Here is a 24,232-nt window from a genome sequence, read left to right as displayed (position 1 = left end):
ACCAAAAAGTGTTATCCTATGGGGACAGCTGAAGAACCCTTTTGGAACCCTTTTTTCACAAGCACAGTGATTGGAGCATTGATTGGCTGAGGACTGAATCAACTGACACATAAACACAGTCAAGGTGAACGACTCAGTGAAGAACTACTTCAGTGAAAGTGTGTGTGTGTGTGTCATCTGGCCTTGCCGATGTGTCATCATTCTGTTGCTCAATTATGTGAGTGTCTCGGTGACGGTGTAGGGTGACAACCCTTGATCAGTGTGTTTGGGAGAAAAAGGCAGTGATTATGAGAGTGCCTGCGTGTGTGTGTGTGCGCGTGTATGAGAGTGGCCGTGTGTGGGCGCAGTGTGACAGTCCTTGATGGTGAACACAGTGACTCAGTCTGAGAGTGAGTTATGAAACTGACACGCCATCTTGCCTTTAATGCTGACAGGAGAATATTATTATCAGATTGCTGTGTGTGTGTTGGCATGTGGACAACACTGCTACTGTCTATATCATTACCACTAACGACAGATAGAAGAAATTAAGCACGGTTATCTATTACAGAGCACCGTGCTTCACATTTGCTTTGAAGAATCAATTGGATTTACTAACTGATATTGAGGGTGCACAAATGAAGTGTGACTTAAACCAGCAACCATTTGGTAGACTGAAGGCACTTCCATCTGTGACATAAAGCTCCAGACAGACCACACCTTTCCCCACTTATCCCCCGATTGTACAGGCCTTTATTCGTTGAATCAGATGAATCAGGTTAGTGTAGGGCTGGAGAAATAACTTGGTGACCACTGCTTAGTTCTTAGCCCAGGCTGTCAGTCATGGTAACCCATGCAGGGTCCTACAGGTGGTGGGGTTAATAACTAAGCTGGAGTAATGAGGCATGGCCTACCCGCTCATGACAGGTGTATGTATCATTGGAGGGTGGAGCATAGGGAAGAAATGTTTTCAGGAACAGGCCATCCACCCGCATCTTTCTCTGTCTGACAGACTGGCTTTTACGCTTTCACCCACAGCCTCCCCATACGCTCTCTTTGTACCATCTGGAGCTCTGGTGCTCAGCTGTTTCCCGGCCAAACTCTCTCACACACCAGCCCCGCTACAAGTTCAGCCTGCCTCCCACGTGTCAACTAGCCTCACCACAGCTGTCACCACCAGCACCAGCCAACCAGAACAGAGACCCCACGTTCATATCCAGCTCTGCATCGCTCGTTTGCAGCAGGGCCTCTGAAATAAAAAGACAGATGATGCTCAAGCGCTTCTTCCCATGTCAGTGGGAGTTGTCAAGTCGCCGCCGGAGTCCGAGCTGCAGGGGCAGCTGCTGCAGATCTATGGTTATTTGTTTGGCATGGCCGCCATGCTCTGTCACCCCCCCTCTCTTCCTACTCTCTTGCTCCTCTCTTTCTCCTCTCTTCCTCCTCTCTTCCTCCTCCTCTCGTTCTCCTCTCTTTCTCCTCTCTTTCTCTTCTCTTGCTCCTCTCTTCCTCCTCTCTTTCTCCCCTCTTCCTCGTCTCTTCCTCCTCCTCTCATTCTCCTCTCTTTCTTCTCTCTTCCTCATCTCTTCCTCATCCCCTTCACTGCCTCTCACTCTCCAGAGTGGCTGCGTCTTGGCTGGACCGGTCTCCTCCGTTGCCGCAGGGGGATATCTATCTAGAAAGAGAGCTGGGCTGGGTATAGGGGAGAGAGCTGGGCTGGGGATGGGGGGAGAGAGCTGGGCTGGGGATGGGGTAGTGAGCTGGGCTGGGTATAGGGGATAGAGCTGGGCTGGGGATGGGGGAGAGAGCTGGGCTGGGGATGGGGGGAGAGAGCTGGGCTGGGGATGGGGGAGAGAGCTGGGCTGGGGATAGGGGAGAGAGCTGGGCTGGGGATGTGGGGGAGAGTTGGGCTGGGGATGGGGGAGTGAGCTGGGCTGGGGATGGGGAAGTTAGCTGGGCTGTGTGGGGGAGAGAGCTGGGCTGGGGATGGGGTAGTGAGCTGGGCTGGGGATGGGGGAGAGAGCTGGGCTGGGGATGGGGGAGAGAGCTGGGCTGGGGATGGGGGGAGAGAGCTGGGCTGGGGATGTGGGAGAGAGCTGGGCTGGGTATAGGGGAGAGAGCTGGGCTGGGGATGGGGGGAGAGAGCTGGGCTGGGGATGGGGGAGAGAGCTGGGCTGGGGATGGGGTAGTGAGCTGGGCTGGGGATGTGGGAGAGAGCTGGGCTGGGGATGGGGGGAGAGAGCTGGGCTGGGGATGGGGGAGTGAGCTGGGCTGGGTATAGGGGATAGAGCTGGGCTGGGGATGGGGGAGGGCGCTGGGCTGGGGATGGGGGGAGAGAGCTGGGCTGGGGATGGGGGAGAGAGCTGGGCTGGGGATAGGGGAGAGAGCTGGGCTGGGGATGTGGGAGAGAGTTGGGCTGGGGATGGGGGAGTGAGCTGGGCTGGGGATGGGGGAGTGAGCTGGGCTGGGGATAGGGAAGTTAGCTGGGCTGTGTGGGGGAGAGAGCTGGGCTGGGGATGGGGTAGTGAGCTGGGCTGGGGATGGGGGAGAGAGCTGGGCTGGGGATGGGGGAGAGAGCTGGGCTGGGGATGGGGGGAGAGAGCTGGGCTGGGGTTGTGGGAGAGAGCTGGGCTGGGTATAGGGGAGAGAGCTGGGCTGGGTATAGGGGAGAGAGCTGGGCTGGGGATGGGGAGAGAGAGCTGGGCTGGGGATGGGGGAGAGAGCTGGGCTGGGGATGCGGGAGAGAGCTGGGCTGGGGATGGGGGAGAGAGCTGGGCTGGGGATGGGGGAGAGAGCTGGGCTGGGGATGTGGGAGAGAGCTGGGCTGGGGATGGGGGAGTGAGCTGGGCTGGGGATAGGGGAAAGAGCTGGGCTGGGGATGTGGGAGAGAGCTGGGCTGGGGATGGGGGAGTGAGATGGGCTGGGTGGGGGAGAGAGCTGGGCTGGGTATGGGGGAGAGAGCTGGGCTGGGGATGGGGGAGAGAGCTGGGCTGGGGATGGGGGAGAGAGCTGGGCTGGGGATGGGGGAGAGAGCTGGCTCGTCGCTCTGCTCTGGTCATGTGCTCCCTTGTTGTTGCTGTGGAGGCTCCTAAAGCTGCAGCAGTTACTCTTCATCAGAAAAGATGATGTATGTCGAGTAGCTGTTGTGTTGGTTTGCTTTCCTTGCATCTTGTAGCTGACTAAAAATAGCTTTCAAATGCAGTTGTTCAAGGAATATTGTGCTGATTTGAAATATATGACCTCAGAATAAGACTCTTATCTGGTCTGATGTTTGTGTGTGTATGTAAGTAAGCATTTCACTGTAAGGTTGTATTGTGTATTTGCACCTGGCGCACGTGACAAATAAACTTTGATTTGATTTGATGTGTGATGCCGTATTCATATGATATGTGTGTTTTTATTAGTGCATATCTATGTGTGTTTGTGTCTTTTAGCCACACAGAGGAAACCTGGGACACTCTGTGCCCCTAGAGAGAAAGAGACGGAGAGATACCCGCTAATTATCAAAATCCAAAAAAGAGACGTTAAATTCTACAATCACCTAAAAGGAAGCGATTCCCAAATCTTCCATAACAAAGCCATCATCTACAGAGAGATGAACCTGGAGAAGAGTCCCATAAGCTAGCTGGTCCTGGGGCTCTGTTCACAAACACAAACAGACCCCACAGAGCCACAGGACAGAAACACAATAAGACCCAACCAAATCATGAGAAAACCAAAAGATAAATACTTGACACATTGGAAAGAATTAACAAAAAAACTGAGCAAACTAGAATGCTATTTGGCCCTGAACAGAGAGTACACAGTGGCAGAATACCTGACCACTGTGACTGACCCAAACTTAAGGAAAACTTTGACTATGTACAGACTCAGTGAGCTATTCCTATTGAGAAAGGCCGCCATAGGCTGACCTGGCTCTCAAGAGAAGACAGGCTATGTGCACACTGCCCACAAAATGAGGTAGAAACTGAGCTGCACTTCCTAACCTCCTGCCAAATGTATGACCATATTAGAGATACATATTTCCCTCAGATTACACAGATCCACAAAGAATTCGAAAACAAATCCAATGTTGATGAACTCCCATATCTACTGGGTGGAATACCACAGTGTGCCATCACAGCAGCAAGATTTGTGACCTGTTGCCACAAGAAAAGGTCAACCAGTGAAGAAAAAACACCATTGTAAATACAACCCATATTTATGTTTATATATTTTCCCTTTTGTACTTTAACCATTTGCACATCGTTACAACACTGTATATAGACATAATATGACATTTATAATGTCTTTATGCGTTTGGAACTTCTGTGAGTGTAATGTTTACTGTTCATTTCATTGTATATTCCACTTTGGTTTATTATCTACTTCACTTGCTTTGGCATTGTCAACATGTGTTTCACATGCCAATAAAGCCCTTGAATTTAATTGAATTTAAATGAGATCTAGTCTGGTAGGCTGACTAACTGTGTGTCTCACACCTCAGCTGTGTCAGCCCCACAGGGTCAGCCTGGAAGACACTCTACAGCCTGGGGGTCACACTACAGGAAACACCAACAGGGTCATTATGGGGTCAGACAGACCTGACTTCATCTGTCAGTTTTAATCTCTGAAACTCTTTATTTATCCAGATGGAATAGGTGTAAATGGTGTGGCGGAAATCAGGTGGAAGCAGGTGCTAACAGCTACTCAGTCAGCTGAGAGCCCTGTAGAGGAGTCAGGCAGAGCAGACAGACAGGAGGAGGCAGCGTGTTGGAATGTCCTCTCTGTAAAGCTAACACTACTCTACTGGTGGGTCACCGGACATCAAGTAGCTCAGTGTATTAGCGCCTCAGTGAGACATATAACTGACTGGTTTAATTCAATACTTCTACAGTCTGCAGATACAGCATTACACACACACACTGTACACACATACTCAGTGTAGACACACAGAGAAGCAAACCCACCAGAGAGAGAGAAAAGGCCACAGACTCTGATAAAGAGAGCGAGCGCCCAGAGACGGCTGCTGTATTTAAACTCCATTACCACCAATGTCTCACTAATTAAACCTGTGTTTTAATTAGGATTTGGACAGCCAGGAAAAGAGGAGGGATAAAACAATTCATTATTCCAACATAATGTTGGGAATGTACTTGTAGGTTCTCTCAATCCCTTTGTCACCCCCAGGAAGGATTCACAGTGTGTGTGTGTGTGTGTGTGTGTGTGTGTGTGTGTGTGTGTGTGTGTGTGTGTGTGTGTGTGTGTGTATGTGTGTTTTTATTTGCGGGTGTATGTTGAGTAGCAGTGTCCTGTGGTCAGTCAGTGAAGTGATGCTCTTCTCTCTAACACAGTTAGACAGTAATGATTAGCCTACTGTTTTATGACTGTTTAGTGTTACAGCCAAAGTCACACCTTATCCCCCTGACCATGCTTTTCCCTCTCCCTCTCTATTGGCAGTGTGACGGAACTTGTATTTACATTGCCAAATCAAATTCAAACGATTTATCTCTCCTCGTTTCTTCTTCTCTCTCTCTCTCTCTCTCTCTCTCTCTCTCTCTCTGTCTCTCTCTCTCTCTCTCTCGCTCTCTCTCTCTCTCTCTCTCTCTCTCTATTTCCCTCCCTCCCTCCTTCCCTTCCTCTCTCTGTTTTAGCGGCAGATGGAGTGCCAGTAAAGGATGGGGAACAGGTAAGCCTGACATTCAGGACTTTAACTATCACTCTTAATTCACACAGCTCAGCCACCCTGTTACACCCAATGGCTCCAGCAGTGGGGTTCTCACTTCCACAAATGGGGATCTTGATCCAAGATGGTGACCAACATCAACTTTAGCTCTCTACTACTGAAGCCATGAGTGCTACTGCATCTGCTTATAGAGTAGCTAGCTAGCGCACATGTTGCTGTTGGTTTGCTAACTTCCTCTACATTCAAAATGGCGTCTGTAGCTGGAAGGAGGACCAACCACTGTGGTTGGCTCATTGCTGTTGCTATGACGTCTGCTGCTTCTCTGTCACGCCTCAGTGCTGGCTCACTGTAGAACAGTAGGGGCATCACCCACCTCTCCTCTTCTCACTCCATCCCTCACTCCTCTCTTCCCAGATCCTTTCCTCTCCACTTCTCCTTTCAAGTCCTCTCTCCTCTCCTTCCTTTTGAGATACTGTTACTAAAATGATCTTCAGCACTTCTTGGATGATTTTGTGGCAGGAGAAAGAGGACCATTTAAATTGAAACTGAATGTACTGTACTGTGGATTGATTATGTATTTCTCCTGACACACTTGCCCTTCAAACATGTAATAAAAAAAGAGTGGGGGAGAGAGAGAGAGGAGAGAAACATCTGTGTCAGCAGACAGACAGACAGACAGACAGACAGACAGACAGACAGACAGACAGACAGACAGACAGACAGACAGACAGACAGAGAGTGTAACAATAAGAGAGAGAACATGAGAGCTAGGTTTTCTGGAGACTGAACACATCTGTAAGGGGACATGGCACCATGCTGTCCTGCTGGTTCTAAGGCCCTGGCTCTTGTATTGTCAGGAACAATTCAGCTGATACAGGACTCAGAGGTGGTGTGACAGACGCTGGTGCTTATCTAGACTGTCACCATCCCCCTTCTGTTAGCCTGCTCCTCAGCCCCCTGTCTCTGTCTGTCTGTCTGTCTGTCTCTGTCTGTCTGTCTGTCTGTCTGTCTGTCTGTCTGTCTGTCTGTCTGTCTGCTGACACAGATCTCACCAGAGAGGACACTGACACCGCTACCATCAGCCAGCTTACATCAGTTATAACACACATACACACACACACACACACACACACACACACACACACACACACACACACACACACACACACACACACACACACACACACACACACACACACACACACACACACACACACACACACACACACAGATCGCACGCACACACATGAACACATGTGCACACATTCATACACACACGTGCCTACACGCTTGCACACAGACACTTCTGTATCAGGCCCCCTCAACCCCCACTGGCATGGATAGTGCTCAGTGTTTGGTGTGTCAGATGTAACCAGAAGAGGAAATGAGAAGAGAGAGAGAATCATTCAGTCATAACATATTCACTCTGCTATACTATGGAACTGATCTGGCTTTCAACTCCTCCCTTCTCTCTGTCGTTCTGGTCTTTGACTCTTCTCCTCTATCTTTCTGTTCTTTGAATCTTCTCCTCTCCATCTTTCTGGGCTTTGTCTCCTCTCTATTTTCTGGTCTATGACTCTTCTCCTCTGCCTTTCTGGACTTTGACTTCTCTCCTCCTCCATCTGTCTGGGCTTTGACTCTCCTCCTCTATCTTTCTGGGCTTTGACTCCTCTCCTCCTCTATCTTTCTGGTCTTTGTCTCCTCTCCTCTATCCTTCTTGTCTTTGACTCCTCTATCTTTCTGGGCTTTGCCTTTCCTCCTCTATATTTCTGGTATTTGTCTCTCCTCATCTATCTTTCTGGTCTTTGACTCCTCTCCTTCTTTCTGGTCTTTGACTCCTCTCTATCTTTCTGGTCTTTGTCTCTCCTCCTCCATCTTTCTGGCCTTTGTCTCTCCTCCTCTATCTTTCTGGCCTTTGTCTCCTCTCCTCCATCTTTCTGGCCTTTGTCTCTCCTCCTCTATCTTTCTGGTCTTTGCCTCTCCTCCTCTATCTTTCTGGGCTTTGACTCTCCTACTCTATCTGTCTGGGCTTTGACTCTCCTCCTCTATCTTTCTGGTCTTTGTCTCTCCTCCTCCATCTTTCTCGTCTTTGACTCCTTTCTGTCTTTATGGTCTTTGTCTCTCATCCTCTATCTTTCTGGGCTTTGACTCCTCTCCTCCTCTATCTTTCTGGTCTTTGTCTCCTCTCCTCCTCTATCTTTCTGGTCTTTGTCTCTCCTCCTCTATCTTTCTGGCCTTTGTCTCCTCTCCTCCATCTTTCTGGTCTTTGTCTTTCCTCCTCCATCTTTCTGGTCTTTGTCTCTCCTCCTCTATCTTTTTGGTCTTTGTCTTTCCTTCTCCATCTTTCTGGTCTTTGTCTCTCCTCCTCTATCTTTCTGGTCTTTGTCTCTCCTCCTCTATCTTTCTGGTCTTTGACTTCTTTCTGTCTTTATGGTCTTTGTCTCTCCTCCTCTATCTTTCTGGTCTTTGTCTCCTCTCCTCTCTCTTTCTGGTCTGTCTCTCCTCCTCTATCTTTTTGGTCTTTGACTCTTCTCTTTCTCTATCTTTTTGGCCTTTGAGTCTTCTCCTCTGTCTTTCTGGTAAAACCTTGTATTTGTCTCTTTGCGATCTTCTCCCTCTTTCCCTCTCCTATCCTTCTTTCTATTTCTGCATGTTGGTTATACTACTCTACCCCTGTCACTATCACTTCTCTCCTCCTCCTCTTTGTCTCCTCCCATTTCTTCCATGCTTGTGTACGTCTTTCTCTACTTGTCTCTTGTTCCTACTCTCTTATTCTTTCCTGCTCCTTCTTTCCCCATCCCTCTCTCCTCCTATTTTTCTCCTTCAGCATGGATGTTCAGACTTTTCATGGGAAAGAATCAATGTAAGTGTTGTGACATCATTCCTTCATCTACCTTTATTTCTCTATCTATTTGTTTTGATTTATTTGATTGAACTCACCTTAGGTAACCTACTACTTCGTCCCCTCACTTCCCCTCCCATCTAGCTCTCTCTATAGAGTATCTAACTCTCTCTATACAGTTCCCCTCCCATCTAGCTCTCTCTATAGAGTATCTAACTCTCTCTATACAGTTCCCCTCCCATCTAGCTCTCTCTATAGAGTATCTAACTCTCTCTATACAGTTCCCCTCCCATCTAGCTCTCTCTATAGAGTATCTAACTCTCTCTATACAGTTCCCCTCCCATCTAGCTCTCTCTATAGAGTATCTAACTCTCTCTATACAGTTCCCCTCCCATCTAGCTCTCTATAGAGTATCTAACTCTCTCTATACAGTTCCCCTCCCATCTAACTCTCTCTATAGAGTATCTAACTCTCTCTATACAGTTCCCCTCCCATCTAGCTCTCTCTATAGAGTATCTAACTCTCTCTATACAGTTCCCCTCCCATCTAACTCTCTCTATAGAGTATCTAACTCTCTCTATACAGTTCCCCTCCCATCTAACTCTCTCTATAGAGTATCTAACTCTCTCTATACAGTTCCCCTCCCATCTAACTCTCTCTATAGAGTATCTAACTCTCTCTATACAGTTCCCCTCCCATCTAGCTCTCTCTATAGAGTATCTAACTCTCTCTATACAGTTCCCCTCCCATCTAACTCTCTCTATAGAGTATCTAACTCTCTCTATACAGTTCCCCTCCCATCTAACTCTCTCTATACACTCTCTCAATGTAGTAGTGCACTGTGCACTGTAGTGACCACAGCAAACAATCAACCAGTGTGAATGTGCACTATGTTTTTATTGATTGCAGATTATAAAAAACAACACTCCCCATAATGCACTTCAGCAGGAAGTTGTTCAAACAACGACCTTGGGAAATTAAGATTTTTTTTGTAAAATGATGACATTGTTTCTTTTTGACGCTGTATTAACCCAATATCGACCTAACTTCTCCTCTCACCTACCCTCTGAACTCTGTGTGCTTCTGTGGCACACATCTCTTCCTCCATCTCTCTGTCATCCTCTTCCCTCGCTCCTCTAGCTGTCTATGGAAGACACCACGTCCATCCTGCCTCGTCTGAAGAGGAACAACTCCAATAACTACGGGATCGGTGCTCTGGCTAAGTCCTCACTGACAGGTGTGTCAGGTGTGTGTCTGTCCTGTAACTGGTAAACTGACCCCATGTCAGCTCCCGCCTGGACAGGCGCTGGAGCCAACATGGCCCCAGAGTGGGTTCCCCTGATTCACTTCCTCTCTCCATAATGATAATACTCGTCAATGGCTGACCCCCCAGTCATTGGTGGAATAACACTTAAACCTAACAACAACCCTATAAAAAAAATACACTACCCACAATACATTGTTATGTGGCTTGTTGAGTTAACAAGAGGTGAGTGGGAGGTGTAGTTGTTTGTCTGTTAAGTGGTTGTTAAGCAGCGTTGAACTACTCTAGTGTCTGTGTGATGTGTCTACTGTCTCTGAGTGTAGTCTGAGTTTGTGTCTGTGTGTTAAAGTGTGTATAATTATGTAATGTGCATTGTGCACTGCGCAGTGTGGTGCAGTTGTAATGTACAGTGAAGTCTATTGGAATGTAGTGAACTGCTAACTCATCATATATTGACTTGGACACATTAATTACTGAGCAAAGCCATAATGTAAGCAGCAGACAGAATACAGACCGTCATGGCGGAACATGATTTCTAAAGTAGAGTGTCTTCCGTAGTGCACTGTATGCATCAGCTGAGGATGTCTTAACAGACACTGCAGGGGGAGTGGGGTTTCTGCTTAGCCAGCGCAGGCAGCTTAGCAGAAGTGTGAAAGCTATCATGTCAACAAGCCAACCTCTCATTACTGACACCCCTCTGGCCATCTCACCCCAATTAACCTCCTCTGTCCCATGATGCACCTCTCCCAGAGCAGACGTATCCATTTGCTCCTCCCTGTGCCCCATCATCCTCCTCGGTTCCACGTGTCATCTCATCTACATTATAAGCATCTCCTCCCTAAAGCATGTTCATTAAGCCCCTCATTTAACCACTCATCCAGAGGCCCTTATCAGCACCAGCTAAATACTGACAGGATCAGACAGACCTAAATGTGGAATAATAACATAATATCTCATCTGTTTCCTTCCCCCTCTCTCTCCAACCTGATGCCTGTCTCCTAACTCCCCCAAACTCCACATTCACCCCTTCTCTAAACCCCTTAATATCCCTCCAACCCTCCCTTAATTCACTTTCATCCTTCTAACCCTCCCCAATACCCGCATCAATCCCTACATCCCTCTTCACTTCTCCCCCTCCCTCACCAGGTGTGAATCGCTCCATGAAGGACAAGGTGACCAAGCCTACATCCATGGCCCAAGGCCGGATGGCACACATGATCGAGTGGCAGAACTGGGACATGTCTGTGGTGGGCCCGGGGGGTGTCTCCGTCCCACGCAAGTCCACAGCAGAGCAGGAGATGGAGAGACGGTTGGAGAGCGACGCCTACAGCGACCTCAGCGACGGGGAGAAGGAGGCTCGCTTCACCGCAGGTCAGAGGGGGAGGGGAATTTGTCACTGTGAGAGATGACAGAAGCAATATGAGTGGTTGATGCTGATCTATACAACCAGGGTGGTGTTCAGAGGAAACCCTCACAAAATCAAGCCTTTTGGAAAAAGGGTTCTCATGTGTTGAACGCCACATCATAACCAGACTGTTTATAGGTCAGCTAATCGGCATGACATAACACCAGCCAAATATGTCAACATTGGCCTAGGCAGAGCATAACCATAGATATCAAATAGACTACATATTACATCTTTATTTAAATTAGCCATAGATATTAAATCATTAAGGTGCTGAGGGAAGGCAGCAACCAACTGGGCCGTTACAATGACCCTGACTTACCCTCTGCACTCCAGGTATCCTGCAGCAGTTTGCCATCTCCCAGGCAACGCTCATGGCCTGGACCTCCATGGATGGAGAGAGCATGAGGTCAGGGTCTAACCAGGGCAGTGTGGCCCACCTCAGCGAGGTTAACCAGGAGAGCATCACCAGCCGAGGTAAGGGACTACAAATATGACCTCTAAACAACCATATGTCAGTTGAGGTAAAGGACCATAAATATAGCCTCTAAACGAGCATGTCAGTCGAGGTAAGGGACTACAAATATGCTTGACAAACTTCAGTAGCACAAATCAACTAGGGCAACCAAGTTTAAGGGATAGTTTAAGGAGCTAAATAGGATCCTGCACTGCGGAAATGTCTAAAATGTGCAGACAAACACGTTTATGCATAAGCTTGAGATCAGGCAAAGCTGGAGTGTAGTGTGTGGGCTACATTATGCGTCATTTTGCTCAGTAACGAAGGCATCTTATTACGTCTCAGCCTGGAGGGTTAACTCTGTGCTAATTTCAGATTCGCAAACAGCCTGGGGGAATGCAAGACCAGGGATTTCCACTGTATAAATAGTCCACTTGGTCATTATTATTCCACATCGCTGTGCTGTCCGTTACGGTGCTCCTGTATTTCTCCTTCTCATGCAAAGAGGCGTTCAGACATGGAGACATGTTGAAATCATAATGTGGTTTTCTCCCTGTGGTTTGTTATTGAGAGATAACAAATGGCCTTGAGGCTGTGTGATGATCATTAGTTGAATCACAGCTTCAGGCCAGCTATTTCATGTAATTATATTACCTGAAGTCAAATAACCGTAGAATGTTAGTATTAAACATGATTTGGCTGTCTCTGGATGTATTTTGACAGTTTTGAGTCATCATTAAAGTGATATAATGTGAGGTTGCCGGCATGATGCTTGCTAACTCTTAGCACCGCCATATCAACTCAGATCATGTATATACACCATTCCTCTATCTGAAACTTGTTAGGCCAATGTCACAAAGACGTGTCTGTGAATAAGTGTGATTTACCTCATCCTTTTGTGTTTGACAGCTTTTTCGTATATAACGGCATTGGCAACACACAAACTGATATATTCCTCCATTTATTTTCCTCCTTCGCACAAAATGGCTACCATACTTCAAAAGTTTTAATGTTGTTATCAGTCAGTGGGGGATATTAGTCGCCTTGTTCATCCGTAACAAAACCAGATTGGAATATGAGATGGCAAAAACTACCATGACTCACTCTTATTCATATCGGCCGTGCTATTGGCTGAATTATATGTCATTTTAATGCAGGGCAGACAGACTCCCCAATGGCTATACAGAGTCATAATGCTGATGTATTTGACTACTTGGTGTAGCTACACATGGTGTCTGTCTGGGGATTGTTCAAGTAAAGTAATTTTCTCAATTATAAATTTGGTTCTGAGAGGGTTGGGGTGTCCCCCAGGGATATCACATGTTTCCTCTTCAGGTTTCCTCTTTCGGGAAAAGGCTGATGTCAGCATTGTAGATTTATTTGCAGTTTGATGTCCATGAGGTCCAATGTAGTGCATCCGTCAAGGACAACCAACCGTTTATCCCGCCTCTTCACTCTTCTATTTTCTCGTTCTTTTCATCTTCTCAGACCAGATATTGCACCACTCCTCTGCGGACATGTGGCCCAACACCTATGTCGCCCAGGGCCTCTACTGCCTCTCCTCCTCTGACGCCTGGGAGCCAATCAGCAACGAGCCCTCCGGAGTGGCCTCTCCCGCTGCTGGCTCCTACGTGATGCAGCAGGGCGGGACTTCCTGTGATGGGTATGATGGGAACACGTTGCTGCAGCAGCAGCAGCAGCAGCAGTTCAACCTACAGCAGCAGAGTCAGCTCCAGCAGCTGCAGCAGCTACAACAGATACAGCACTACCAGCAACAGCAGCTCCTGTATCAGCAACAACAGGTGAGGAAAAACAACAGTCTAAAATCAGAGGAAAGCATTAACAATTTATTTCCATGGATAGACAATATTCATTCATGGTGTAGTCGGGCAGCTGACATTTTGTTTTTTAGTGTTTTTCTCTTTTTTCTCTGGGGTATTTTGATCGAGACAAGAATACTGAATTCGGCCTTTGATATGGTAATATCGTCAGAGATTCATTATTGTATCTCGCTTCTTAGTACAACACAATTACCCTGTCCCTTTCAATTCAACATTACGCTCAAAGGAAGAAACCCTTAACCACAGATTTAGGATCATATTTCCAGATTCTTTACCATTAGGGGGATAAACAAATATCTGATCCTGTCTCAGTGGTGAAGGGGAACCTCTACCTACCTCCAGCTCCTCATTTTCTCGTCTTTCTCTCCACAGTCTCTGGAGCAAAGGCTGCACAGCGCCAACCACTCGTTGCAAGCCACGCCCAACAGCACCATCCATAGCCTGGCCCCTGCCACCCACGCCCCATTGGTGGACCTGTGGGGGGCGGGCCAGACAGGGTCCTATCACACTGATATTGGAGGGTACAACATAGGCGTGGCAGCGGTGGTGGAGGCGGCTCTGAATGTTCCGTCTGGGGATGAGGGGGCGGGGACAGAACATTCCCCTCTGCTGGAGCAGCAAGAGGAGGAAGATGAACTGAAGGTGAGCTCATATTAGGTCACAGAGTTATCAGGGCCCAGTTTAAAAAAAAAATCTATCTGGACTTCGCCTATCGGATAGGATTAAATGCATAGAAATAAAATAAATAGAACGGGAGTCCACAATCAAGACAATGATTCATCCATTCTATTCATTATATTTCTATGCATTTAATCCACTGTCGATGATTTTTGAAAACTGCAGAGAGGTATATCCTTGATGCTTTAATATACGTTTGGACACACCTACTCATTCCTGGGGTTTTCTTTATTTTTACTATTTTCTACATTGTAGAATAATAGTGAAGACATCAACATTTTGAAATAACACATATGGAATCATGTAGTAACCAAAAACAAATCAAAATATATTTTATATTTCAGATTCTTCAAAGTAGCCACCTTTTGCCTTGTTGACAGCTTTGCACACTCTTGGCATTCTCTCAACAAGCTTCATGAGGTAGTCACCTGGAATGCATTTCAATTAACAGGTGTGCCTTGTTAAAAGTTCATTTGTGGAAATTCTTTCCTTCTTAATGCATTTGAGCCAATCAGTTGTGTTGTGACAAGGTAGGGTGGGTATACAGAAGATAGCCCTATCTGGTAAAAGACCAAGTCCAGCAAAAAATAAATGACAGTCAATCATTCCTTTAAATATGGTCAGTCAATCCTGAAATTTGAAAGTTTCATCAAGTGCAGCCGCAAAAACCATCAAGCGCTATGATGAAACTGGCTCTCATGAGGACCTCCACAGGAAAGGAAGACCGAGAGTTACCTCTGCTGCAGAGGATAAGTTCATTAGAGTTACCAGCATCAGAAATTGCATCCCAAATAAATGCTTCACAGAGTTCAAGTAACAGACACATCTCAACATCAACTGTTCAGAGGAGACTGCGTGAATCAGGCCTTCATGGTTGAATTTTTGCAATAAAAAAAGGACACCAATAATAAGAAGAGACTTGCTTGGGCCAAGAAACACGAGCAATGGACATTAGACCAGTGGAAATCTGTCCTTTTGGTCTGATGAGTCCAAATTTGAGATTTTTGGTTCCAACCATGTTCCAACCGTGTCTTTGTGAGACGCAGAGTAGTTGAAAGGATGATCTCTGCATGTGTGGTTCCCACCGTGATGCATGGAGGCAGAGGTGTGATGGTGTGGGGGTGATTTGCTGGTGGCACTGTCAGTGATTTATTTAGAATTCAAGGCACAAGTAACCAGCATGGCTACCACAGCATTCTGCAGCGATACGCCATCCCATCGGGTTCACGCTTAGTGGGACTGTCATTTGTTTTTCAACAGGACAATGACCCAACACATTTCCAGGCTGTGTAAGGGCTATTTGACCAAAAATGAGAGTGATGGAGATGACCTGGCCTCCACAATCACCAGACCTCAACCCAATTGAGATGGTTTGGGATGAGTTGGACCACAGAGTGAAGGAAAAACAGTCAACAAGTGCTCAGCATATCTGGGAACTCTTTCAAGACTGTTGAAAAAGCATTCAAGGTGAAGCTGGTTGAGAGAATGCCGAGAGTGTGCAAAGCTGTCATCAAGGCAAAGGGTGGCTACTTTGAATAATCTAAAATCTAAAATCCATCTACACATTTTTGGTTACTGCGTGATTCCATATGTGTTATTTCATAGTTTTAATGTCTTCACTTTTATTCTACAATGTAGAAAATAATCAAAAATAAAGAAAAACCATTGAATGAGTAGGTGTGTCCAAACTTTTGACTGGTACTGTATGACAGAGAGACATTTCCATCTGAACTCGTGAATACACCCTTGCTTTCTCCTCTCCATGGTCAGAGAATCATGCAGTATCTGTTATATTCAAAAAGTTTCTCCCTGAATGTTCTGTAAGTGTCATCCCCTGACCAAGCCCCTGCTCTGTCCCCTGAACAGGACGAGGAGCTAACACTCTGCATGGAGCCGGAGTCTGCCACTCTAACACAGAGAGATGAAGCCGTCACCTCCGGGGGCAGTAGTCCTGGGCAACGTAGTCCTGGGCAACGTAGTCCGGGGCGCAGTAGTCCAGGGCAACCAGCACAGCAAATCACAGAGCGGAAGGCCTCTGATGTCAGCTGTAAAGGCATCCAGATTCTGGAGGAGAAGGAAGAGAAGCAAGGGTCTGCTGTTGCTGCCATGGCAACCAACTGATCGACAGATTGCCCTGAGAGACGTGACAGACTGACCCTCAGCGTCAGGAATGACTTATCATAATAATGAAATATTTATCAATAAATCTGTTCCTTTTCAGGTATCAAACACATTTTTGATGGGATATAAACTCTTGTGACCACTGAAGAGCAGAGGAGGAAGATTTGGAAACAGACTTCACGCAGTGACAACAGCTGGTCCAACGGACAACTTACATTCCCAGAGAGGAGGAGGAGGGAGGGATGAATAGAGGGAGGGGGAAAAGACTGAGCGAGAAAAAGGAGGTATGAGGGGACGATAAAAAGAAGAGGAGCAGCTGAGATTGAGACATTTGTATCAGGAAGAGGAAACGGAGGAGGAGGGAATTGAAACATGCATGCTTTTTAAACAAACAACTTTATCCAGTCCAGCGTCAAATATGATAATGATCATTACATCTATAGTAATAAAACATTATCATGACAACAATGATTTTCTAACAAAGAAAACAATCATGACAACACAAAAATCTATGTATAAGTGAATGATAAAAGAATATATATCAAAATCACTGTTTTTACAACACTATCTCTCAATGGGAGAACTACTCTGTTTACAGCTTACACTCAACACATCAAATAGAATAATGTCAACCCCATAACTTGAAGAACAGAAACACTCACATGTTATACCCTCTCCTCTTATGTCATTCACATCTAGCATCCACAACACTTATAGAACTAACTGCACGAATACAGAGCAACTTTAGTAGGTTGAGTTCATCATAACCCCCTAAAAATTACACATATTCAATTATCCCCAAAAATGATTTAAATCCAAATTGGCTCTCTGCAACATAACCACTGCAGTGAAATCTACTTGAACCCTCCTAACACAGTTAGAAAGACAACAACGTTACTATGTTGCTGTGTTCTCCAGATGTCCAAGGCATATAAAGGCTGCAGGCCTGTCGGCCACACACACAGCACTGCACAGTTAAAGGAATGTACTGTACAGTAAGATAGTGTGCTTCCTACTCTGTCTTTCCGTATGTTTCTTCAGAATACTATGGAGTACCTGTCCTATAGTGAACTGTATAGACTTTGCACTGAACCTAGGACACGGCTGGCCAGAGAAGACTCAGGGCATGGAGCTCCTTGTAGTCTGCTTGACTGTGCATCATGACTGACAGGTCCGTGTCATGGAGTGAATGGTGAAGAGACAGAGCTGTAGTAGCGAATCCCTTTGCACTGATGCCATCCAACAGATCAGAGGCTGCCTTTGGACTCTGTCACACGTCAATGTCCTTGATTACTGTTCAGAAAGAGCTCTTAGCATCACCAAGAACCAAAACAGAACCACTAGACGAGATGGATTCTGAGCTGTTGTTCCAGGTTCCAAACTAGAGATGGCTGGAGGAAGAGGGAGTGCTCTGGAATGTTTTGGTACCAACAGAAAGAGGATTTAGATTGAGATGTGCTTCTGTTTTACCCCAGATTGTTGTTTTGATGTCAGCTCTTGGGGACAATACCAAGCTTTTCTTTGTGGAGAAAAGATGAGGAGAAAATGTTTCTCTGAAAGGTGTAGGTTAGAGCTGTTTGAATTGGGTGCTGATTCTTAGAAGGGAAAAAACACATCTTCAAAATTGTAACTAATTAGTGAGGAGCCAAACACAGGTCTCCTAAACGGCTTGTGGCCACTACTGTCATATAGATGTAAATACTAATGAGAGAGGATATAAACCATCCCTCACAGTCCCCACTGCAACAGTTTATTTATTTTCTACACGTCTCAGTCCCAGCTCTTTCCTTTGGGAATCTTCCTGAGCTCCCAAATGAAGCGTATTGCGTTTAGATTTGTTTCTATCACCACACAAGTAAAAGGAAAAGGATAGTGGAATGTCAACATTGTAAATAGTATGAACGTTAAAGTATTGGATATCGGAATATTGCTTTAAAATAATGCAAAGGACCTAATTTGACTGGGTCTAAGGAGAACATTGAAGTCAATCAGGGAATAGAACTGAATAGTAGAACCAAACACTAGAACCGAACAGAACCGGTATCTTCCTGCTCATGGTGACTACAACGATGGAGCAAAACTCTGCCTGAGTCGAGTGTGACGTTTGAGTTAGCGTGTGTATTTCCTGAAGAGGAAAGTGTGTATCCCAACGGAGGAATGGTAGTGAAGTTCAGAGACATGATAGAATAGTGGAATTTTGGAGATACTGGTCTGGAGTATCTGTGCATGTGTCACTAATAAAAACAACAACAATAGCAGTTATTATTATTATTAGTATTCTTATTAATATTATTCTTATTAATATTATTATTAATATTACTATTATTTGACGGCGAACAACCTTCTCCTTTCACTCTGATGATTGTGTGAAAAAATAATAAGATAGATAAAAGGTTTAATGACTTGAATTCATTCATTTATTGATTGATTATTTATGCAATGTTGGGACAATGTTTATTTTTCTACTGAATGATTGACACGTCCTCCAGTATAAGACAGAATATGTGTGGTTGATGTAGAGCAGTTTCGTGTTGGTTGGGGCTCTCTCTGATCGGACAAACAGACAGTGAAAACTTCTGGAGGGCTACAATGTGGCCACAATTAATTGTAATCAGTTGTGTTAAAGCTGGGCTGGAACAAAACCCTGCACACACTGACTGCATCCCTCCAGGACAAGGGCTAGGGTTAAGGTTACCCACCTCTTCCCTGGAGCTGTCCATCATGAAACACACAATGATGTCATTTATATAGTCATAACCAGTCATGAAGATTCATGTCACAGCTGCCATGATCACCCAGGCAATGACAACGCAACCTCAACCACACAACTTCCTTTAGGCTACTAGTCATAAGTGTCCATCAGCTGTCCTGACACGTATGACGTGTCTGCAAGACAGGATGCATATTGGTGTTAGAACTAACCAAGGCTAGGAGTCTATCCTGACCACGTCACCTGACCAGGATAGACTCAGCGCCCCTACTTCTAACAGATGGTTCTGGTGAGCTGCAACCTTGTGGTGTTCTTCAGTTTGTGTTATGCATTAGTCTTCACCTGTCTGTCTCAGACTGGCTCTGAGAGCTACAACCTACAGGATGTCTTTACCCAACCACTCTTATTCATTAATTTATTTCATGATTATTTGGGGGGAGGAATAACATGACAGCCTGTACATAGTTTATTATTTATTATAGGTAAGTCTTTTTGAAGCAGTATTGTTCTGTGTTGTCCTAGGGACTTTCTGTAGTGATAGACCTTTGACCCCAGAGAGATTGTTCTGCTTCTTTGAAAGCACCAACATTGACCCAGAGAATGATACTACTTCAACGAAGATATTTTATAGATTCTTTTGACGATTAAGAACTTAATTAATTAATAAACTAATAACAAGAAGCCAAATGTATTTCCTTGAATGTTCCTGTTTATCGATTGTCTTTGTTGATTGATTGACTGATTGATTTCCAGTTGATTTCTTGTTATATATGATTCTACTGCCATCTTTCAATACGTAACGTTTGGCCTTTCTAGCCCTTGCTCTCACTTTGTACCTGTTCTGTATATTTGTGTCTCTGTTTGTCTGAGTCTGTCTGTCCATGTAGTTGTCTGTTTTCTTGTTGGAAGAATCACTGCCTGAAAACATTGTTTAAAAAATCTGACAGATTGACCAAATTTGAGGCAAACATACATTTTAAAAAAATGATGTAGTCAGTTGGAACTGTGTGGCACAGAACCCTGAGGTAAATACACTTGTATACAATTGGGTTGATTGAATGTTTTAATTTGAGATGATCAATGTAAACTGGCAAGACCAGTATATTAAAGCCCATACCTATGCATGCTTATGGGAAGGTTGTGACGGGATGGTTCTTCCACGTGGTCTCCCCTCCCTTCCTCCTCGGCCGTAAACCTATATCTTTCTCTCTTCCTCCCCCTCTCTCTTTCCCCTGCACGAGCGAACACCCTCTTCCATCCCTTTCTCCTCTACTCCATTGTCTTTCTTCTCCCCCTCCTCCCCTCCTCCCCACTATCCAAATAAAAGAAAAACGGTGGAGAAAGAGCAAATAAACACACAAAGAGAATCCTGACGTGTATGTGTGTGGACGTCTTTGAACAGTGAGAAGGGACATTGTTTTTTATATTGTGAGGATGAGGAACGTCACCAAAAGCGTGCTTTTCTTTATGGTCAGTGAACACGGAGATGCAAAGCCTGCTGGGGCTTTGTGACGCAGTTCTTCTATCATGTTTCCATTCCCTCCCTGTCAACCCCAAACACACATTCTAGGTGTATTTCATCCTGAATACATGACAGTGCATCCATCCTTCCTGCCTTCCTTCATGTATGGTAGTGTAGAAAACTTGCTGGTAGACATCAGGGATTACTTAAAGGAAGGATGGATAGATGTTTTAAGTACTGATATAGGGCCCCAGCCAAGTAGCCAGATCTGTTTCTTGTTCAACTTCTTTGTCAAAGCCATACCAAACATGACAACCACAGAAACAGCAGAAAGCGTCCTGCAGGGGACTGGCAGCTATGGTTGAAGCCTGCAGTTAAACCTCCCTGTCTGTCTGCCGTTGTCAGCCATTATGATGTCAGGAGAATGTTAATGTCAAACAAATTGAGACTGAAACACTGTTGACCTTCTCAGCTGGAAGTGTTGATACGTCCACAGACTTTTTAAAGACAAACTTTTACAAGACTGTAGTGAACAGTGCATCTCTGGTATTATGCTGGAGCTGATTATTGCCATGCTCCAAATCCAATGAAATGTTACTGAAAACATTTACATATTTATTGTATTCCATAAGAATAGTAGATAGGCATCAGTATGAACAATTTCAATATTTGCTTTACAGTGGTAACAGTAATAATTTAAAGCCTGTATATTCATTAATCAGTAAACGTTCAATCGATTTGATCAAATATAAATCAGTCCATTGACAGACATGGAGTCATGATTAATGATGTGATTTCATTATCAAACATTTCATTGCTGTCATATACAGTGTCATAAAGATACATGGAGTTCAGTGATACAGACATACACTACCATGTAGCTACAAACACATTCATACATTCAACAATACCGGGACAAGGAGACCAACAATGATAAGTACAGATGAAGAACTTAGAACATCTGTCCATTTTTGTAGTTTTAAAGACACGGAGAGAAACCTGAGAAACTGAAATAGTGAAAAAGAAGTTTGTCTTGAGTAGAAAAAAATCCTTCAAAAACTGCTGAGATCAGGAAAGAGACTACCATCTTACAAAAAGTATTATTAGCCACCAGAAATTCCAGAACTACAAGTCCCAGAAGCACTGTGTGCACCTGTTCTTCCTGCTCTCTGTAAGTTGAACATCTGCAGAGCCTCGAATGAGCCTGCACAGAACTCCAATACCCAGGATGCTCCTTGTTACGCTCTCCTTGAAACGCTCACTGAATGAGGTAAGTGGAGTGAGGCCAGAGAGGAGAAAGTCTTCATTTAAGAAACAGAATCCACAGAATTCCCTGTCGCCATCTAAATTGGCTCTTCAGAATCTTCGCTCTCCCTCTCTCCATCTGTCTCCGGCACGGTAGGAAGGGATGACACAATGAAGATACGAGTGGAGGAGGAGTGTGGTGAGGTGGGGGAGGAAGGCTCCTGAGGGGGACAGTCTGTCCCTCGGCTGTTGGGGGTGGAGGTGTCACACTCTGCACCTGCACTGGAGGCACCTGCTTCTCCTGCGTCCCCCCTGGGTTCCTCCTTAGCCTCATCCATGTCACCCTCTCCCTCTGTCCCAACCACCTCATCCTTCAACCTTACCACCTCTCCCTCCCTCTTTCCTCCATCTCCCTCCCCCTTTTCTTCCTTAACCTCCCATTTAAACCCATCGCTCCCCTCCTTCCTACTACCCCCTCCCTCCCTCTTCCCCCCCTCACCCCACAGCTCCCTCTCCCTGGTGGGGGAGGAGGGTGTGGAGGGGGGAGCCGCATGCTTCTTCGCTTTACGGTTGGCATCTCTGAAACTGGCCAGAGGGGGGCGCAATCTTACCCCACTACGGGTGGAGCCCTCGATGGCCTTCTGCAACTGTGAGAGGTAAGAGAGAGGGAAAGATAGAGAGAAAGATTAAAGGGGAGAGATAAATATAGAGGGGGAGAAGAGAAAATGGAGGGAGAGAGAAGGGAGAAGGGGAGAGAGAGAAATAAAGAAAGAGGGGAGGGTAATAGAGATTGAGATGGAGGGGGAGAGAGGAAGGGAAAGAGAGTGAATAGAAGTGGTTAACATAGCATGTCATAACACAAGCAAAGCATGTTAATACAGGTTTACTGTGACGCTGTGATAAGTCAGAGACTCACTATTCGAGTACAACAGAACAGCAAAGCAACAGCCAACTGAACAGGCTCCATGTATTTGTATGTGTATTTATTATGGATCCTCATTTCTTCCTGCCAAGGCAGCAGCTACTCTTCCTGAGGTCCAAACAAGATTAGGGCAATTACATCACCAAAAAGATCATACAACACATTACTACACATCTACAATACAAAATGTATAATTTTGCAATGTACATATGTGTAAACTGTGTGTGTCAGCGTGTGTGTGTGTGCGTATGCGTATGTGTGTCTCTTCACAGTCCACGTTGTTCCTTATGTAGTATTGTGTGTTTCCCAGAGTCTGTTCTGGACTTGGGGACTGTGAAGAGACCCCTGGTGGCATGGCTTGTGGGTTATGCATGGATGTCTGAGCTGTGTGCTCGTTGTTTGAATAGACAGCTCAGTGCTTTCAACACGTCAATAGCTCTCACAAAGACAAGCAGTGATGCAGTCAAACTCTCCTCTACTTTGAACCAGGAGAGACTGACATGCATGTTAATGATGTTAGCTCTCCATGTACATTTAAGGGCCAGCCGTGCTGCTCTGTTCTGGGCCAAATGTAATTTGCATATGTTCTTCTTTGTGGCACTTGTCCATATGACTGGGCATTAGTCCAGGTGTGACAAAACTAGGGCCTGTAAGACGTGTTTTGTTGATAGCGATGTCAAGAAAGCAGATCTTAGCTAACGTTGCATCCATATGTTTTGACCATGACAGTTTACAATCCAGGGTTACTCCACGCAGTTTAGTCTCCTCAACTTTTTCAATTTCCACATTATTCATTTAAATATTTAGTTGAGGTTTAGGGTTTAGTGAATGATTTGTACCAAATACAATGCTTTTAGTTTTTGAAATATTTAGGTCTAGCTTATTACTTGCCACCCATTTTAAAACTGACTGCAGCTCTTTGTTAAGAGTTGCAGTGAGTTCACTTGCTGTGGTAGTTGACGTGTTTAATGTTGAGTCATTAGCATACATAGATACACAGGCTTTACTCAGAGACAGTGGCAGGTCAATAGTAAAGATGGAAAAAAGTAAGGAGCCTAGACAGCTGCCTTGGGGAATGCCTTACTCTACCAGGATTATCGTGGAGAGGCTTCCATTAAAGAACACCCTCTGTTTTCTCTTAGACAGGTACAGTGCCATGAAAAAGGATTTGCCCCTTTTTCTCTACTTTTGTATATTTTTGATACTGAATGTTATCCGATCTTCAACCAACACCTAATATTAGATCAAAAGGAACCTGAGTGAACAAATAACACAACAATTACACAATTATTTCGTTTATTTTATATAGAAGTTATGCAACACCAAACGGCCCTGTGTGAAAAAGTAAATGCCCCCTTACACTCAATAACTGGTTGTGCCACCTTTAGCTGATGACTATAACCAAACCCTTCTTGTAGTTGTTGATCAGTCTCTCACGCCGCTGTGGAGGAATTTTGGCCCATTCTTCCATGCATCTCAATTAGGATTAGGTTTGGACTTTGACTAGGCCATTTCAAAACTTCAAATGTGTTGCTTTTCAGCCATTGTCATGTAGACTTCATTGTGTGTTTTGGATCATTATCTTGCTGCATGACCCAGCTGTGCTTCAGCTTCAGCTCACAGACGGATGGCCTGACATTATCC

General features: G+C 45.3%; 2 protein-coding genes across 2 annotated transcripts in view; one reads left to right on the top strand and one right to left on the bottom strand.

The window, feature by feature from the left end:
* Positions 1-16,447, top strand: part of LOC139379617 (uncharacterized) — a 35,999-nt gene extending 19,552 nt beyond the window's left edge. Inside the window, exons 2-8 of the mRNA XM_071122421.1 lie at positions 5,610-5,644; positions 9,624-9,729; positions 10,894-11,118; positions 11,489-11,629; positions 13,098-13,411; positions 13,823-14,092; positions 15,995-16,447. Of these exons, the coding sequence (XP_070978522.1) occupies positions 5,610-5,644; positions 9,624-9,729; positions 10,894-11,118; positions 11,489-11,629; positions 13,098-13,411; positions 13,823-14,092; positions 15,995-16,249 (1,346 nt within the window). The 3' untranslated portion in view covers positions 16,250-16,447. The remainder of the gene's footprint in view (positions 1-5,609; positions 5,645-9,623; positions 9,730-10,893; positions 11,119-11,488; positions 11,630-13,097; positions 13,412-13,822; positions 14,093-15,994) is intronic.
* A 4,576-nt stretch (positions 16,448-21,023) lies between these two features.
* LOC139422057 (chloride channel protein-like) overlaps positions 21,024-24,232 on the bottom strand; it is a 91,050-nt gene continuing 87,841 nt past the window's right edge. The window contains exon 24 of the mRNA XM_071173202.1: positions 21,024-22,313. Coding sequence (XP_071029303.1) covers positions 21,765-22,313 — 549 coding nt within the window. The 3' untranslated portion in view covers positions 21,024-21,764. The remainder of the gene's footprint in view (positions 22,314-24,232) is intronic.

This window comes from Oncorhynchus clarkii, chromosome 2 (assembly GCF_045791955.1).
Source record: "Oncorhynchus clarkii lewisi isolate Uvic-CL-2024 chromosome 2, UVic_Ocla_1.0, whole genome shotgun sequence".
Taxonomy (NCBI): Eukaryota; Metazoa; Chordata; class Actinopteri; order Salmoniformes; family Salmonidae; genus Oncorhynchus; species Oncorhynchus clarkii.
This window is presented reverse-complemented; position numbering and strand designations above follow the sequence as displayed.